The sequence below is a fragment of the Herpailurus yagouaroundi genome, unplaced genomic scaffold (genome assembly GCF_014898765.1).
Source record: "Herpailurus yagouaroundi ecotype Mexico unplaced genomic scaffold, PumYag 196, whole genome shotgun sequence".
Classification (NCBI taxonomy): domain Eukaryota; kingdom Metazoa; phylum Chordata; class Mammalia; order Carnivora; family Felidae; genus Herpailurus; species Herpailurus yagouaroundi.
The window spans coordinates 8757655-8773924 of record NW_024412427.1 but is presented as its reverse complement, the minus strand read 5'-3'; the positions used below and the strand labels follow the sequence as shown (position 1 = coordinate 8773924).

At 57.9% G+C, this 16270-nt stretch overlaps 1 protein-coding gene across 3 annotated transcripts in view; it reads left to right on the top strand.

Annotated features, from left to right (window-relative positions):
- The window catches only part of SRC (SRC proto-oncogene, non-receptor tyrosine kinase), a 50948-nt gene extending 35032 nt beyond the window's left edge, over positions 1 to 15916 (top strand). For 2 of the 3 annotated variants that reach the window (XM_040447098.1, XM_040447099.1), the window contains 9 exons: positions 4788 to 4886; positions 5056 to 5159; positions 6984 to 7133; positions 8570 to 8725; positions 10126 to 10305; positions 12161 to 12237; positions 12954 to 13107; positions 13200 to 13331; positions 13626 to 15916. In XM_040447098.1, the coding sequence (XP_040303032.1) occupies positions 4788 to 4886; positions 5056 to 5159; positions 6984 to 7133; positions 8570 to 8725; positions 10126 to 10305; positions 12161 to 12237; positions 12954 to 13107; positions 13200 to 13331; positions 13626 to 13834 (1261 nt within the window). In that variant the 3' untranslated portion in view covers positions 13835 to 15916. Of the gene's footprint in view, positions 1 to 3899; positions 3933 to 4787; positions 4887 to 5055; positions 5160 to 6983; positions 7134 to 8569; positions 8726 to 10125; positions 10306 to 12160; positions 12238 to 12953; positions 13108 to 13199; positions 13332 to 13625 lie in introns of all 3 variants that reach the window. The other variant, XM_040447097.1, reaches the window with a different exon arrangement.
- The last annotated feature ends 354 nt before the right edge of the window (positions 15917 to 16270 follow it).

The window sequence follows — 16270 nt, the reverse complement described above, 5'->3', positions numbered from 1 at the left end:
GCATCAGGTTGGTGGCTTTGAAGTACCAGGGAGAATCTCAACCAGTGATGGGAAGGGCACCTCAGGCTGGGGCCACAGCTTGAGCCGAGGTGTGGTGGCAAGGAAGGCTCTGGAAACTTTGGTTCTGCCTCTTTCACCTCCAGCCAGAGGGCGGCCCTCACCCTTTCCTTTGTCTGGCCCCTCCCCTCCCTTCCTCCTGCCTTCCAACATAGGCTTGGGGGTGTCGGGCCAGGCCTGTCCTTGGATGGCAGTGAGGCGCTGTGACTGGAGGCGGGGCACCAGGAACCCTTCCCGCATCGCGACGCCCGGCCACCCCTTTGCCTAAGAAGTCGGGTGGCGGTGGAGTCGGGGCTGGTACTAGAGCAAGGGGAGGGATAAGGGGGTTGGTGACAGATGGGCCACCTAAATTGGAGGTGTTCAGGTCTCATAGCCGCCCAGGGACAACCTCACGTGTCCTTCTCCCGTTATTGCTCAGTGCCCACGATTGTTCACTCCTCCGGCCCTTCCCCCCCTGGGCCTGTAAGAATGAGGGACTTGCTGGGCTGGGTGTCAGGATGGGGAGAGCTTTAGGGCAAGCCTGGCTCTTGACAGGGTTTGGCCGGGGCTTGCCGGGTCGGGGGCCTCACAGCAGCAGGGTCTGGAGACGCTGCTCCTGGACCTTCAGACCACATGGCCCCCGGGGCCCAGAACCCTGTGTGCTGTGTGGCCCTGGGTCCGAGGAAGCCCAGTGGGGTCTGAGGTCTGACTGGCCCAAGCCCTCAGCCCTGGTGTCTGAGTCTCTAGGAGTCGGGGCCCTTCTGGGTGTGAGTCTGGGTCGTCCCCTGAACTGCCCCTTCCTCCCACCCAGATTCCAGCAGCTTCTTTGGGGGAGCCCTCACTCCAGTTCCACTTTCTACCACAGGGCAGGGGACACCTTCCTGCCCTCCTCATACAACTGTCCTGGCCTCACCCTGCCCTCTCCCCACTGGGCATGTGCCCAGGCCTCAGGGTGCCCTGGCTTGTCTGCAGTCCCCAAAGTGCCTATCTGACCAGTCTCGATGGTCCCAGTGAGTTAAATATAAGTGTCCAAACCAGAATTCTTCCCAGGTTGAGGCTGCCTTACTCCTGATCACATGCCGGCTTGGCCGGCTCAAGGCTTAGGGTCCCAAGAAGAGGATTCTGAGGCTCAGAGAGGCGAGGTCAGTTGTCTGATGTCACACAGCTAGTGAATGGGATGTAACATTGCAGCTGGAGGACCCCTTGCTGGTTCAGTGCTTTTCCTCTGGCCGCATGTGGGAAGATGAGGGGTGGGGCAGGGGACGTGTGTAATTCCCTTGCTTCCTTTCCTTCTTCCTGTCCATCTGATAAGGACCAGGCCCCCAGGGAAGGTGCTAGATGTAGTAAATCTACTCAGCCAGATAGATGACTTCCAAGTCTGGGCGGAGGTTGGTGTCGGAAGCTGTGGGGACCTTCGTGGGGCCAGCCCCCAACCCAGGCAGCTACCCAAGGCAGGTTTGAGCCTCCCAGACCACTGACATAGGAAAATGGGGCTTGATATCAACATTTCTCAGGTGGGCCTGGATGATGATCACAGTGATTATCTCCGTTGACCCTAAGCCCGGCTTGTTGCTGACTGCTTTATACACTTTGCCTGCAAGGGAGAGTCTGTGACTGTAATAGATGAGGAAATTTTCATGTATTTATTTATTTATTTGTTTGCTTATGTGAGGAAATTAAGACCCAGAGAAGGTAGGGTGCTTGCCCAAAGTCACACAGCAAATCGTTATTGCAGACTGAGACTGAGCTCCTTTGGTTTTTGTTTTCATTTTATTCAATTAATTTATTTAGCTGCTTTGGTTTTTAAAAACATTTTGGATAGTGGGGAGGGGTGCCATAGAGATGCAGATTTAGTTGTTTTTCCTTTTTAAGCCAAATCGAGATGCTAACAGCTCATGCACATTGAGCCCCTATTGTGTGCCAGGCCCTGTGCTGGTATTTTACATCCTTGGGTGGAGGCATGAGTATCCCCATCCTACAGATGAGGAAACTGAGGCAAGGCCAAGGTCACAGAGCCTGCAAGTGGTGAGCTGGATGGTGCCCAGAGTGGTCTGACTACTCTGGAGCTCCAGCTCTGAGGCGCCCCTCAAGCTGGGACCAGGTCAGAGTTGGGCCTTGGGTCTGTTGCAAGATGGAGGTGACCCTCATCCCTGCCTTGTGAACTAAATGAAACCCCAAACCTGGACTGGAAACCCCGAACTCACATACGGGCTGATGTCAGGGAGCTGGGAGATCTGCTGGCTGAAGTCTGGGTAATGTCGGCTAGGCTGACCCCCCACTTGATTCTGGTCCCTGCTCGGCTGGCCTCTGGGCACATGCTCCTTGCCAGCCTTCCACTCTGAGTGCCTGGATAGGGCCTCCCTAGAGGCCGGCCAGTTTGCAGACTTTGGCTTTGTCAATCTGTCTTGTTTTGTAGCCTCTGACCCAGACCTTGGCTCAGTTCCCTGCCCCCTGTCCTGCTGCCTCCTCCTCTGTCTTCCCCTGGCTTTCCTGAGGGCCTCTGAGCCTCTGGACTCCAGGAGGGGTCCAGGAGGGCCTTCTGTGTCTGGCTGTGGACACGCGGACCCTGGTTCTCAGCCTTGCCCTGCCATCGATTTGCTGTGTGTCTTTTGGCAAATAACTGCCCCTCTCTGTACCTTATTTTCCCATTGGTGAAATGAAGGCTTTGACTGGAAGATTTCAGCTGTTTCTTGTGGCTGGAGCTCTTGCTCTGTAGCTTTGGGCAAGTCTCTGCCCATCTCTATGCCTCAGAAAGTGCTAGGTTACTCCAGCCTGGGTGCTGTGTGGCCTTGGGCTGCTCCCTTGACATCTCTGAGCCACAGATTCCTCATCTGGGGGCTGAGGCCTGCCTTCCCTACAGGGTGGCCTTGAGGATCAAATGGGACAGACAAATGTGGACACCCCTGGGTGTTAGCACAACAGGGGGTTGGATGGTGGCCCTACGCTTCCAAGGCCCTTCCTTGAGTTTGGCCTTTGCCCCCTTACTCCCGCGCCCTCCCTCTCGAGCAGAGACCCCCATGTGAGCTCGTGCCTCTGCCTGAGTGTTCGTGCGGCAGTTGCACGGCTGAGTGGGCCCCTCAGCCCCAGTCATGCTCCCTTTGCTGTCCAGAGGGCACCCTGTACCCTCTGGTTCAGCCTCAACCCACCCCACTAGCCCCCAGGTCTGGGTGCTCACCTGTGTTCTGACCAGTCTTTGGAGAGCTCTCGCAACCTACTTTCTCCTTACCTGAACTTCTCTCTATCTTCAAAATGGGCTGAAAAATATGGGTCAGAGGCAGCTCAGAAGAAGCAGGAGCCAGCGATCTGGGTTCAAGTCCATACTGTGCAACTGTGGGCAAGGCTTTTTTCTCTGGGCCCTGGCAATGAGGAAGGGGGAGCCCATCCTGCTTGCTGTGTGTCTTCTGAGGGTCATGGTCATGGTGAGGTCCAAAGGCAGCCTTGGAGAGAGAAGCTCAGCAAGGTCTCGAGCCCCACCATACCCTGTAGGGGAAGATTCCTTCTGGTCTGGGAGTCAGGAGCCTGGGCCTGGCTGTGTGACCTTGAGCAGAGGCCTTTGCTTCTCTGGCCTGTCTTTCCATCTGCACGGTGGGAATGGAAGGGGGCTGGACCCTATTTCTCAGGCAGCCTTTCCCATTGGCCTCCCCTCACTCCCCCTGGACCCCTGCCCATCTCCTTTGGTTGCTTTGGATGTGAGGCCTCTGTGGCTGCCCCGCCTTGTCCCTGGTCCCCCGCACCGCCTGCTGTCCTGCTCTCTTCCTCGCTCTTTCTGCCTCTCTCTCTCACCACCCCCATCTCTGCCTCTTCTTTCCTGTTGAGCTCTCGCTTTCTCCTCTCTTCTCTGTGTCTCTGGACCCCCGCTCCAGCCAGACCTGGTTCACATTCAGATGGCTGCAAAGGTACTTCGCCCCCTCCCCACTCCCACCCAGGCCCGGGGGACCCGACCGTGCAGGGAGCTCCTCTGTCCCCGTCCCCATCTCCTCCTCACAGGGCAGTTAGCGTAGAAGTGCCCTGGGCATTGGGGCTCTGCCGCCTCGGCCCCTCTGACATGACTCTGTGTGACTCTGGGCAAGTCCCAGCTCCCTCTGGCCTCAGTTTCCCCCGTATGTGGGTAGGCTACAGGAGGAAACCCGTCGTTTTCAGCCAAGGAGCCCCTTAGGTATGACCGGTGATACGTGACAAAGGCAAGCATTGCTCTAGTTTGCAGGGTTAGTGCCTGGATGGTCACCAAGCCCCCAAAGGGGGCCACCCCCTACCTCCAGCCTGGCCTCACCAGCTTCCAAATCTCAGGGCTTTGGGATGGCTTTGGTGATCTGACCTGACATCTATCTTAGGCAGGAATCATCTCTCCTGGTACAACTTGCTTGCTCCCCAGAGACAGGGAGCTCCCTCCCTCGTTCCCAAGACAGCTCTTGGCATCTTGAGATGGCTTTGTCTCTATGAAGGGAAGCAGATTACTCCCTATTCCAGAACTCTGCCCCTGTGAATTTGGGCCTCAGGCTGACCAAGGTCAGTCCTGTCACAGTCCTGGACAAAGTGTGTCTGAGTCAGCTTGGGCCAAGAGGCATCTGGGCCGGGGAGAGAGAAGTCCAGGCCGGCTTGGCCTGGCAGCACGGAAACTCAGGCTGGTCCCATGGCTGCCGGTGCCTCACTTGGCCTTGGGGACCCCAGCACAGCACCTGTGAAGACTGCAGCCTTGGGGCCCACCACTGATGGCTCCTTCTCTTTTGCTCCTTCCCTCTCCCCCTCCTTAGAGAGGGTGACTGGTGGCTGGCCCACTCACTCAGCACAGGACAGACGGGCTACATCCCCAGCAACTATGTGGCACCCTCTGACTCTATCCAGGCCGAAGAGTGAGTATGGACTCTGGCCTCCTGCCTGCCAGGAGCTGGTTGGGCGCTTCTCTCCTGGGCTGGAGTGGGTGGTCTGGCTGCCAACGGCCCCGGCCGCATCCTAGAGAGAGGCACTATGGGTGGCCGGAAGCCTGGCTCACTGACCCCACCCTCCTTCCTCCTGTCCCAGGTGGTACTTTGGCAAGATCACCAGACGGGAGTCAGAGAGGTTACTGCTCAATGCGGAAAACCCAAGAGGGACCTTCCTAGTGCGAGAAAGCGAGACCACGAAAGGTAGGACCATTCCCGCTGGCCAACGGGAACTGTCTTTTGTGCGTTGTTTGAGCTGCGTATCATAGAGCGAATAGGAGTTTGGTACCCGGTGTCGGGTGGGAAGGGCCCTCCAGGTGGAGGAAGTGGTAAGATCAAAGGCAGGGAGGTACATCTGAGGACAGCTGAGTCATCTGGGGTGGCCAGAGGTGCAGCAGCAGATTTCACCTAGCCTCTCTGGCCTCAGGTTCCTCGGATGAGGTATGGGCACAGGCTGTCAGGAGGCCCGAGGGTCACACAGTAAAAGACTTGTTCCCAGGGTGGGTGCTAATGAAGTAGGCCCCTCTTCTCCGTCTCCAGGGGCTTCTAGAGATGCCCTTCCCCAGCAGTCCAGGCCCCTGGGCCTCTTCTGTCCATTCCCCAGCCAGAGAACACAGATCACCCCTTTTCTCTCTAGCCCCTCTGCCAGTGGGTGGCAGGCAACCCATCACCATGGAAACGAAGCTGGGCCACGTCCCGTGGGCCTGGGGCTCAGCGAGAGATGGGAAGCAGAGCATCCGTGTCATGTGTGTGCATTTATGAGCAGTTGTGTGGCCGGGCACGCCATGCGTGGGTCTAGGCATGTGTGTGCATGTGGGGGTGCAATTGTCTGGGTCCTCCTGGGTGGGAGTGGGTAGTTGTAGGATTGTCTTTGTGCCTGGGGGGCCTGGGCCGTGTGTCCCTGTGTGAGCAGGAGGCCACCTGGCATGGGCATGCCTGCATGTGCGCACATGTGGTCAGGGCTGGCTTCAGACTCAGGCCGCTGGCATCTACATGTACGTGGCCTGGGCCATCTGTTAGTCATGGTTGCCTATTGCAGGCTTTAGAGACCTGGTTACAGTCCTCTGTGCCTGACTTGCTGGGTGACCTGAGGCCAGCGGCTTTCCCTCTCTGGGTCTCCTTTTCCCCTTCTTGACACTGGAGATTGTAACCCCCACCTGAGGACTATCCAGAGAGCCCATGGGCTGTGGGGGCTGGGGTTCTAGCATGATGGCTCCTACCTTCTGAAAAGGGCTTTCTCTGGCTGTTGGAGCCTCTACCCCAGGCCTCTCTTGGGCTCAGGTTAACAAAGGCTCCTAGCCAGGCCTGCTAGGCAGGAGGAAACTTTTCCAGCCAAAAACTTTTCCAGGCTTAAGAGAGGCAGGGAGGAGGCCACCAGGGCTGGCCCATCTTTGCCTTGTCAGCCTGTAGGCCACACCCAGCACGTGGCCTCCTGCCCATGACTGCTGCAACCTTAGCCAGCCACCCGCTCCTGCCTGATCGTGGAGTCTTCAGGAAGGTGTGGGGCATAGAGAGTGCCCTTGTGAGAGAGGAAGCAGTTAAGCCAGGGACACACAGCCACGAGACCATTCCTGGCTCCTAGCAAACATTCGCTGAGCACCTCCTATGTGCCAGGCCCTCTTATATGTGGTCTCCAATCTTCCCAGCATCTCTGGGAGTAGCCCCATTGTGCAGAGGACGAAACTGAGGCCCAGAGACTGGCCCAAGCGACTTACTTGTCCGGGTCACACAGTTGGGATATACACTCAGGCCTGGGAGATCTTGCCCCGGCTGAGGGTACCTGGGGAGGTTCTCTGATCAGGTGTTCCTTTGCTCACTTGGCCCTGCCTTGGTGGCTGCCTGAGGGCTGGGTGCTCAGAGACAGGGCGGACTGGACCTGTCTGTGCCCCGGGCTGGGGCTGCGCCTGCGCCTCTGGCCTCCCTGTCTACCTGTGTTGGGCAGGCACAGAACTGCACTTAGCGCTGTGGCCTGGGGGCGGGGTGTGCTGGGCGAGGGGGTCATGGCTCCTCTCTGACCCTGCCTTGCAGGCGCCTACTGCCTCTCCGTGTCCGATTTCGACAACGCCAAGGGCCTCAATGTGAAGCATTACAAGATCCGCAAGCTGGACAGCGGTGGCTTCTACATCACCTCCCGCACCCAGTTCAACAGTCTGCAGCAGCTGGTGGCCTACTACTCCAGTGAGGGCGGGGCACAGTGGGCGCTGGGCCTGGGGCTCAGCCCTCCTCCGGGGACCCTTTGGAGGGGGATTTGGGGCCAACAAGGGCTGGGGCTTCTGTTATCCTGAGAGTGTGGGGTCTTGCTCCCCTCCCTCCTTCTTCCTCCTGCCCCTCCTTCCTTTCTTCTCTCTCCCTTCCCCCTCCCCTCTCCCTCCCCCTCTTTTTCCTCCTCTTTCCTCCCCATCCCCTCCCCCCACCATGCCCACCCTCCTCTTTCTCCTTCTCCGCAGCTGGCTGGGGAGGAGGGCTGCCTGGAGGGGAGCAGGGAAGGGAGGGGGCTTAGGCCGGTGTCGTTTGTTTCTGCAGCCCTAGGACCGGTCTGAACCGGTTACTGGGAGAGGAGGGGGCGGCTAGACCAACTGCAGCAGAGGGAGAGAGAGCAGCAGGGCAGGCGGAGGGAGCGAGGGAGCGAGGGCTCCCGGTTGTGGGTGTGGGTGTGTGTGCATTATCCGGACACTTCAGGGCTTCCCCTGGGGCAGTGGGGTCTGTGTGTACTCGTGTGGGCGGGTCTCTGTGGGTGCCTGTGTGCGTGTGGCCGTGGCCGTGGCCGTGGCGTCTGTGTGCAGGTGCGGCCTAGCATGAGAGTGCCAGCAACTCCCCATCCTGTGCCACCTCCTTCTCTGTCAGCTGGGCCCCCCGACACCCTCTACCATCTGCCACCCCTCTGTCCCCTTGGCCACCATTGTAGGGTTCATTCTGAACACTGCTCCCCCACATTAAAACCCTCCGGAGATTACCTTGGAATCTCAGGATAAAGATCCCCACGTGGCCTCCGAGGCCTTGGCTGCTGTAAACCTTGCCGGCCTCGCTGCCTTACCCGGGGCCCCCTTTCCCCGTTCATTCCCCTGCAGCCCCTCTGGCCTTTCAGTTCCTACAACCCAGAGGCTTGTTCCTCTCTCAGGGCCCTTTGCCCCTGCAAAGTGGTCTCAGTCCACCACTCACTCCCCTGCAGATCCAAGCTCAGGCACCACTTCCTCTGAGAAGCCTTCCAAGACTCCACCCAGCCCACCTACTGTTGCACATACTGCTCTCCTCTGTCATGCTCGTGGTCCTGGGAGGTGATTAGGGGAAGTTGGGCTCCCCCTGCGCTGTGAGCTCCCTGAGGGCAGGATTCCACTGGACTTGTCCCGCACTGCATCCTTGGGACTCACCTGGGTGGCTGCCCTTTCAGGTCCGGATGAACGTATGAATGAATAACTCAGCGAGCAGATGCGCGAGTCAGTGTGGGCCTGTGTGGGATGAGGCTGTGGAACACACAGGTGTGGATGCCTGGCCACGAGGGCATCCCGTGTGTCCCTTGTGCATGCCACGTGTATGTCTACACACACACACCGTGGGACAGGGAGGCCCCAGGACAGACACCCTGCTGAACTCTACCTCCCCGCCTCTGTCCTCAGAACATGCCGACGGCCTCTGCCACCGCCTCACCACCGTGTGCCCCACGTCCAAGCCACAGACTCAGGGCCTGGCCAAAGACGCCTGGGAGATCCCCCGGGAGTCCCTGCGGCTGGAGGTCAAGCTGGGCCAGGGCTGTTTCGGAGAGGTGTGGATGGGTAAGGCCTCGCCCCCGCCCCCTCAGAGGGAATCACCGTCCCTTTTGGGGCTTTGGTGTCCGCACTCGAGAGCCGGGCAGATGTCCATCCCCTGGTACAGCTCCAGGCCCCATTGCCCTCCCCCTCCCACACCCTTTACCTCCGCGAGTCACAGTCACCTCTGCTGAACAGTGGGCTCTGTTTTCAGTGTGGAGCCCCCCTCAGCACCACACACCTCTATAGACCCTGGCATCGTTTGGCCAAGGGCTGCTCAGGGCTGGGCATCCTGATTCCCCGAAGACCCACCGCGCAGTCTGGGACAGGTGGCTCGGCTCGGAGCCTCGGTCTTCCTCGGGGTGCAAGGAGGGTGGGGAAGATAGGAACCACCTGTGGGGTGTGAGAGACTGCTGGCCCGGCATGCATCCACGCATTAGCGCTTCGCTGTGGGAAGAGAAGCCTCAACTCGCACAGGGGGTGCTTGGCAGTGCAGTCTGGCATGTTCTGGGCCTGTTAACAGTCTCCCGTCTGACCCTGGAGTAAAGGCAAAACTGTCCTTGAAAACAAACACCGAGCAGCCCTGAAAAAAACCCAGGCCGCCTTCTGCTGACGCGGAGGAATCAGGGCGGTTGGTGTGAGGCAGGCATGACAGTTGTGAGCTGGTGGCTTCTGCAGGGGACTCGCCGCGTGCCGTCGTGTAAGCCGAGTGTTCACCTGGCATCAGCGTCTCCACTCTCCTCCCTTCAGGGGAGAGCAGAGAGGCTTCCTGGGTGGAAGGCCCTGCAGGCACCAAGGCCTGGAGGCTGGAGGTCAGGCCAAGTCAGGAAAGGTGTTGGGCTGGGGACAGGGGCGAGGGATGAGAAGCCAGTTCCTAAGCACAGCCACAAAAGGAGCACACGAGCAAAGCCGCAGAACTCATTCCTGGCTTGGGTGTGTGGTAACGAGCAGCGGCTACCCCGGGTAGACTCATGGAGCGTCAGGTGCAGGTCCCCAGACCTGTGCCGCGAGGGCCTCGGGAAAAGGCCTGGCCCCAGCCCTCAGATGGGGGCCCAGGGACTGGGAGGAATGGACCTAGGGCCACTCAGCAAAGGCCCTTGGGTCCAGCTGGGACAAGAACCCGGATTAAACACACTGGTCTAGAGGACAGCTTCCCCAAGGCCTCACGGTTTGAAAACCAGACAATAATAAAATGACAGCGGCAGCTAAGTGAGCCCTCATAGTGGGCTTGGCCCAGCACCTCAGATCTCATTTAATTCTATAGGTGGGGACACTGAGGCTCAGAAAGGGGCTGGACCTTGGCGGGGCTTGTCATATGGCTGGGGAGGCCAGAGCTGAAACTGGTACCCGGGCAGGCAGATCCTGGGTCCCAGTGGTACAGGAATAGGGGGCCTTCACTGAGGCAGCCTTTACCCCTACCCATACAGGAACCTGGAACGGAACCACCAGGGTGGCCATCAAAACCCTGAAGCCAGGCACAATGTCTCCAGAGGCCTTTCTGCAGGAGGCCCAGGTCATGAAGAAACTAAGGCACGAGAAATTGGTGCAGCTGTATGCCGTGGTGTCTGAGGAGCCCATCTACATTGTCACGGAGTACATGAGCAAGGGTGAGGCCTGAGCGACTGGCACAGAGATGTGTGACAGTCCCTTGCTAGGCAGGAGGGGACACACTTCACTTCCCCCCAGATGTAGGGTGTATATTTTATTTTATTTTATTTTATTTTATTTTATTTTATTTTATTATTATTTTTTAATTTTTTTAATGTGTATTTATTTTTGAGAGAGAGAGTAAGCACATGAGCAGGGAAAGGGCAGAGCGAGAGGGAGACACAGAATCCGAAGCAGGCTCCAGGCTCTGAGCTGTCAGCACAGAGCCCGACGCGGGGCTCGAACTCATGAACTGTGAGATCACGACCTGAGCCGAAGTCGGGTGCTCAACTGACTGAGCCACCCAGGCACCCCTTATTTTTTTTATTTTTTAGAGAGAGTGTGAGCTGGGGAAAGAGGCAGAGGGAGGGAGGGAGGGAGGGAGGGAGGGAGAGAGAGAGAGAGAGAGAGAGAATATCTTAGGCTCCATGCTCAGCATGGAGCTCGATCCCACGACCCTGGGATCATGACCTGAGCTGAAATCAAGAGTCTGATGCTCAACTGACTGAGCCCCCCATGCGACCCCTAGAGTGTACATTTTATTTTTATTTAAATAATTTTCTTTTAACGTTTATTTTTTGAGAGAGACCGAGTGTGAGCGGGGGAGGGGCAGAGAAAGAGGGAGACACAGAATCTGAAACAGGCTCGAGGCTCCTAGGTGTCAGCACAGAGCCTGACGCGGGGCTCGAACCCATGACCATGAGATAGTGACCTGAGCCGAAGTCGATCGCTTAACCGACTGAGCCACCCAGGCGTCCCTGGAGTGTACATTTTTAAAAGGTGGAATGGCATAGAACCAACTTGTCGTGTCAATGGAAAGTCAAACCAAAGGTGGCCTTTCTCATTTTGTTTTTAATAATTTCCCACAGGGGTGCCTGGGTGGCTCAGTCGGTTAAGCGTCCGACTTCAGCTCAGGTCACTATCTCGCGGCCCGTGAGTTCGAGCCCCGCGTCGGGCTCTGGGCTGATGGCTCAGAGCCTGGAGCCTGCTTCCGACTCTGTGTCTCCCTCTCTCTCTGTCCCTCCCCCCGTTCATGCTCTGTCTCTCTCTGTCCCCAAAATAAATAAACGTTAAAAAAAAATTAAAAAAAAAAAAATTTCCCACAATGCATCTTGGCTCCCCAGTTTGCTGGTTTTCTAAAGCCATTTGCCATTATGTGGCTGAAAGAAAAGTCCCCCAACCCTCCAAGCGGAGCCGCTTCTAGGTCAAGCCCCTGGCTTGACCTTTACCTAATTTTTAGATTGATTAAATGTTTCAAAATTCCGCTTTTGGGAGGTATAATTTACCAACGATAAAATACACCATGCTAAGTGTCCAGTTCTGTGAGTTTTAACAAATGGACACGGTGTACCCCTTACCACACTCAAGATGCAGGAGATCTCCGTCACCCCGGAAAGCTCCCTTATTTTCCTTTGCAGACGGTACCCTCCAGCCCTAAACCCAGGCAATAACTGATATGCCTTCTGTCATCATAGCTCTGTTTATTCTAGAGGTTCACATATTTTATCTTCTACATCCAAGCGTCGCCCTTATCACCCGTGTCACTAGTTTGTTCCTTTTTTCATTGCCGGGTAGTGGTAGTGCGGTACAGCGATGGGCCACGGCTTCTGTTCTCCTGGAGGTGGACATTTGGCTGTTTCCCGTCCTGCTTCGCCTTCTGAGTGACAAATGCCGAGTGAGGCTTTGTTCAGAGACGGGTTCGCGTGAAATCCGCTGTGCCGCTTGAAGCAGGGCTGGCCGGCCCAGGTGGGCAGGATGTGTGGGGATCTCTGCTTCCTGGCTCAGGGAAGACAGGGCTGCTTTCTCTCTGTTCAGGGAGTTTGCTGGACTTTCTCAAGGGGGAGACAGGCAAGTACCTGCGGCTGCCACAGCTGGTGGACATGGCTGCTCAGGTGAGTCAGCCCCGCCCACCTCCCACGGCCTTGGCCCTAGAGCACTCAGACCCACTTAGCTCAGCCCCCTCCAGGCAGCCTGCCTTGACTGCCGCCCACACTCTCTGATCTCACCACATTTACTACGGGGACCACTTATACGTGCTGTGAGTGGTGGCTCTGGGCAGAGCTTGAAAGAACCCTTAGCTGGGCGTCAGGAGTCAGTGATGCCTGTGGGGCCTCACACCTCAGTTTTCTTCTCTGTAAAGGTTGTTCAGTCACTCAACAGACCTGCGTTGGTACTTGCTTGCTGTGGGTGGTGCTCGACAATCATTTCCTCACTAATCCTTATCACAATCAGGGGAGGTAGGGATGGCCCTTATTCCATTTGACACATGAGAAAATTGAGGTTCGGAGGGGACTCGGGACAGCAGGCAGGACCTGGCACTCATCTGTATCTGTGGGGCACCTGGGGCCTGCCTCTTCATCGTCACCCTGCTTCCTGGGCAGTCTTGTCTTGTGTTTCCCCTTTGCCCTCGCCCTTTGTCCCGCGTTCCCTCTTCCCGCTGAACTCTGGTCCTGCTTTTGTGCCAACAGTGTTTGCTGTAAGCTGACTTCGCTTGCCTGAGGGCTGGCAAGGGCAGGGCATTTGGCTCCCCACCCTGGGCACGTGACTCGTGACCTGGAAGGGGGCACGGGGTGGTCCCTGAGCCGGGTTCCCTGGGTTCTGCCTGCAGATCGCCTCGGGCATGGCCTACGTGGAGCGGATGAACTACGTGCACCGGGACCTCCGTGCTGCCAACATTCTGGTTGGAGAGAACCTCGTGTGCAAAGTGGCCGACTTCGGGCTGGCTCGGCTCATCGAAGACAATGAATACACCGCCCGGCAAGGTGGGCAGGGCCTGGGTCGGTGCCAGAGGGCCCTCTGCAGGCACCGTCATGACGTTCTGCTGAGCCTGCCCTGAACTCTCTCCCTCCCGCAGGTGCCAAATTCCCCATCAAGTGGACGGCTCCAGAAGCGGCCCTGTACGGCCGGTTCACCATCAAGTCAGATGTGTGGTCCTTTGGGATCCTGCTGACGGAGCTCACAACAAAGGGACGGGTGCCCTACCCTGGTAAGAGGGCTCCTCGTGGCCCATCTTTGTTCCCTGAACCCCTCTGCTCTGGTGACCTGGGGCAAGCCATACCCCTTCCCAGGCCTCAGTTTCCTCATCTGTAGAACAAAGAGGTTGAGCATCTGATCTTAGAATCTCTCTGGTCAGGGCTCTCAGCCCCTGGGAGGCGACCTACCCATGGTCACACCCGCTCTGTCCTAGGCTGGAGGCACTCTCGGTTGTCCTCCTCACATCTTCCCCCCGCCCCACTTTCCTCACCTGAGCCAGCCTCCTCATACCTCCTTCTACCCACAGGGATGGTCAACCGTGAGGTGCTGGACCAGGTGGAGCGGGGCTACCGGATGCCCTGCCCGCCTGAGTGTCCCGAGTCCCTGCATGACCTCATGTGCCAGTGCTGGCGGAAGGAACCGGAAGAGCGGCCCACCTTCGAGTACCTGCAGGCCTTCCTAGAGGACTACTTCACGTCCACCGAGCCCCAGTACCAGCCTGGAGAGAACCTATAGGGAGCACACTACAGGGCCAGACTGGCCTCTTGGCTTGGATCCTGGGCTGGGTGGCCCCTGATGGAGGGTCTTGCCTCCCTCTGCCTGCCCGCATCGATCCCCTCTGTGGGGCTGAATTGCCAGTGATGAGGCCCCTCCCTCTTTTGTGGCATGGAAGGCCTTGGGGCCTGGGGCAGCCTTGAGGACAGGGTTTAAGGCTGGCACAGTGACTGCGTCCCGGCACCTGCTCCAGCCATATGCGTCCTCCCTGCCTTCCCTCCTGGAGCTCTGTGTATCTCAGCAGGAGGAGCCGGGAAGAAGGACGGGCTGAAGGCACCCTTTGTCAGCCTCAGTCTGCTCCTCACGTTGACTCCTTAACACTTCCATGTCGCCCCACGTCTGCCTCCAGAGCTGGCTGAAGAGCCTTTCCAAAGAGGAGTGATGGGCGCCTGGCCCTCGGCCTGCCCGCCACCCTGCCCTTTGCCGTCCATTTCTGAAACACCTGTTGGTGGAAGCTGCTGGGTCCAGACCCCTCTGCCGTGGCTCCCAGGCTGGGCAGCTGAGGCTGAGCTTGACTTGATGATGGTGGGTGGGGTGGGCACCCCCCTCCAATCCTGTTCTTAGACCCAAGGGACCCTTCGAGATCACCAGTTCCATGCCCTCGTAGCACCCGTGGGGAAACAGTCCAGAGAGGGGATGTGACTTGCCCACGACCACAGAACAGTTCAGGGTTGAGGTGGGTTTGGAACCCGGTGCTCCCTCTGTCTTCCTCAGGAACCAACAAGATTGTCCTTGGAGGCACCATGGACAGACTGGGGCAGCCCAGGGGACCAGGGGCCTGAGGCTGAGTTAGAGATAACAGAGCCTTGCTGCCGCTGCCTGACTGGCAGGACTGTTGGTGGAGGGAGGGAGTGGAGACGGGCGTAGGGCGCAGCTGAATGAGGGGTGACCATGCCAGTGTCGGGGAGTAGATGTCGATCAGAATGGGAGTGTTTTTTTCATCCTTGGAGCTAGCCAGCCATGAAAGAGAGTGAGCTCCCAGGCTCCGGAGGCAATCAAACCGAAGTACAAGATCCACGTGGTTGGGTGGTCCTGGCCTCAGGAGGGAACCCCAGGTTCTCCTTCCCCCGTTTGTCCTGTGTCATTTCAATGCCTGGCCCCTGTTCCCCTCCCCCAGTTAGCACCCCTTAACCCATGAGTAGGAGAGGAGTTCCTATGCTGGGGGGTGGTGGGTGTCGAGTTCAAGTGTCCACTGCCATGCACCAGGCCTGGCTTTGTGACCTCGGGTGGCCCCCTCCTTCCTGTCTGGGCTGCAGCGTCTGCCTCCATGTGTGGCCGTGGCCTCTGCGACTTCTCTGTTCCAGACCCCGTGGCCTGGCGTAACCTTGGTGAGCCCAGCCTGGGGCGTCGGGAGACTCTGGCCCTCGCTCTAATGTTTGGCCTTAGGGTATGTGGCGACTCCTCCCTGGGCCTCAGGCACCCCATCTTAAAAGGGGTGGCCGACAGTTTGTGGGCATCTTGCCAGGGCCCCTGTGTGTGTGTGTGTGTGTGTGTGTGTGTGTGTGTGTGATGTGTGTGCACGTGTGTGTCCATATTTAACGTGTAAAAATGCTCCCCCGCTCTGTTCCCCCGACATGTTGTACATTTCACTCACAGCCCCCCATCACAGCAATAACATTCCCGCTGCCAGGGGCTCTCGAGCCAGCCGGGCCCTGCCAGCGGGAAAGGAGGCCAAGCGGTGCCTGCCTATGAAATTTCAACTTTTCCTTTCATACATGTTTATTACGCAAGTCTACCGTCCGTCCCGGTCAAATCTGGGCTTGCTTACCCCGGCGCACTCTCAAGTCCCCTTACGGCTGCCTGGGGCCCTTTGTATGAGGTGTCCTAATACTGTTCTGTTTTTTTTTTGTTGTTTTTTTTTTTTTTTTAAATAAACAGTGTTTTGTAGATTTCAGATGACTATGCAGAGGCCTAGGGGACCCCCGGCTCTGGGCAGGGCCTGGGGGTCCCGAATTCCACGGCCCAGGCTTGGGGGGAGGGGGGATCCAGAATTGGTTGTAAATACTTTGCATATTGTCTGATTAAACACAAACAGACCTCAAAGTGTGGCCTGTGGTTTACTGGGCATCCACTGTGTGCTGGAGAATGAGAGGGGTGAACTGTGAGGGCAGACTGTAGTCAGAGGGGCCTTTATTCGGGCCGCACTGGTGGCCAGCGGGCTTCAGGCCAGGGGGAGACATGATCAGATTGGAGACAGCCACTTGGGCATGTGGCCGTGTGTGCGCCAGCACCTCTGTTCGGGGACTGGGCACATCTGTCAGGAGTTCTGCTTGTGTCTGAGATGCACCGGGGGAAGCCAGGACTCTCAAAGTGTGAGCAGTTCAGGACGCCGATGCCCCAGGGGGAGGGTGGCGGTGGACAGTCTGGGGGCCAGGTGGGGCTGTTGGGCCTGGGTGG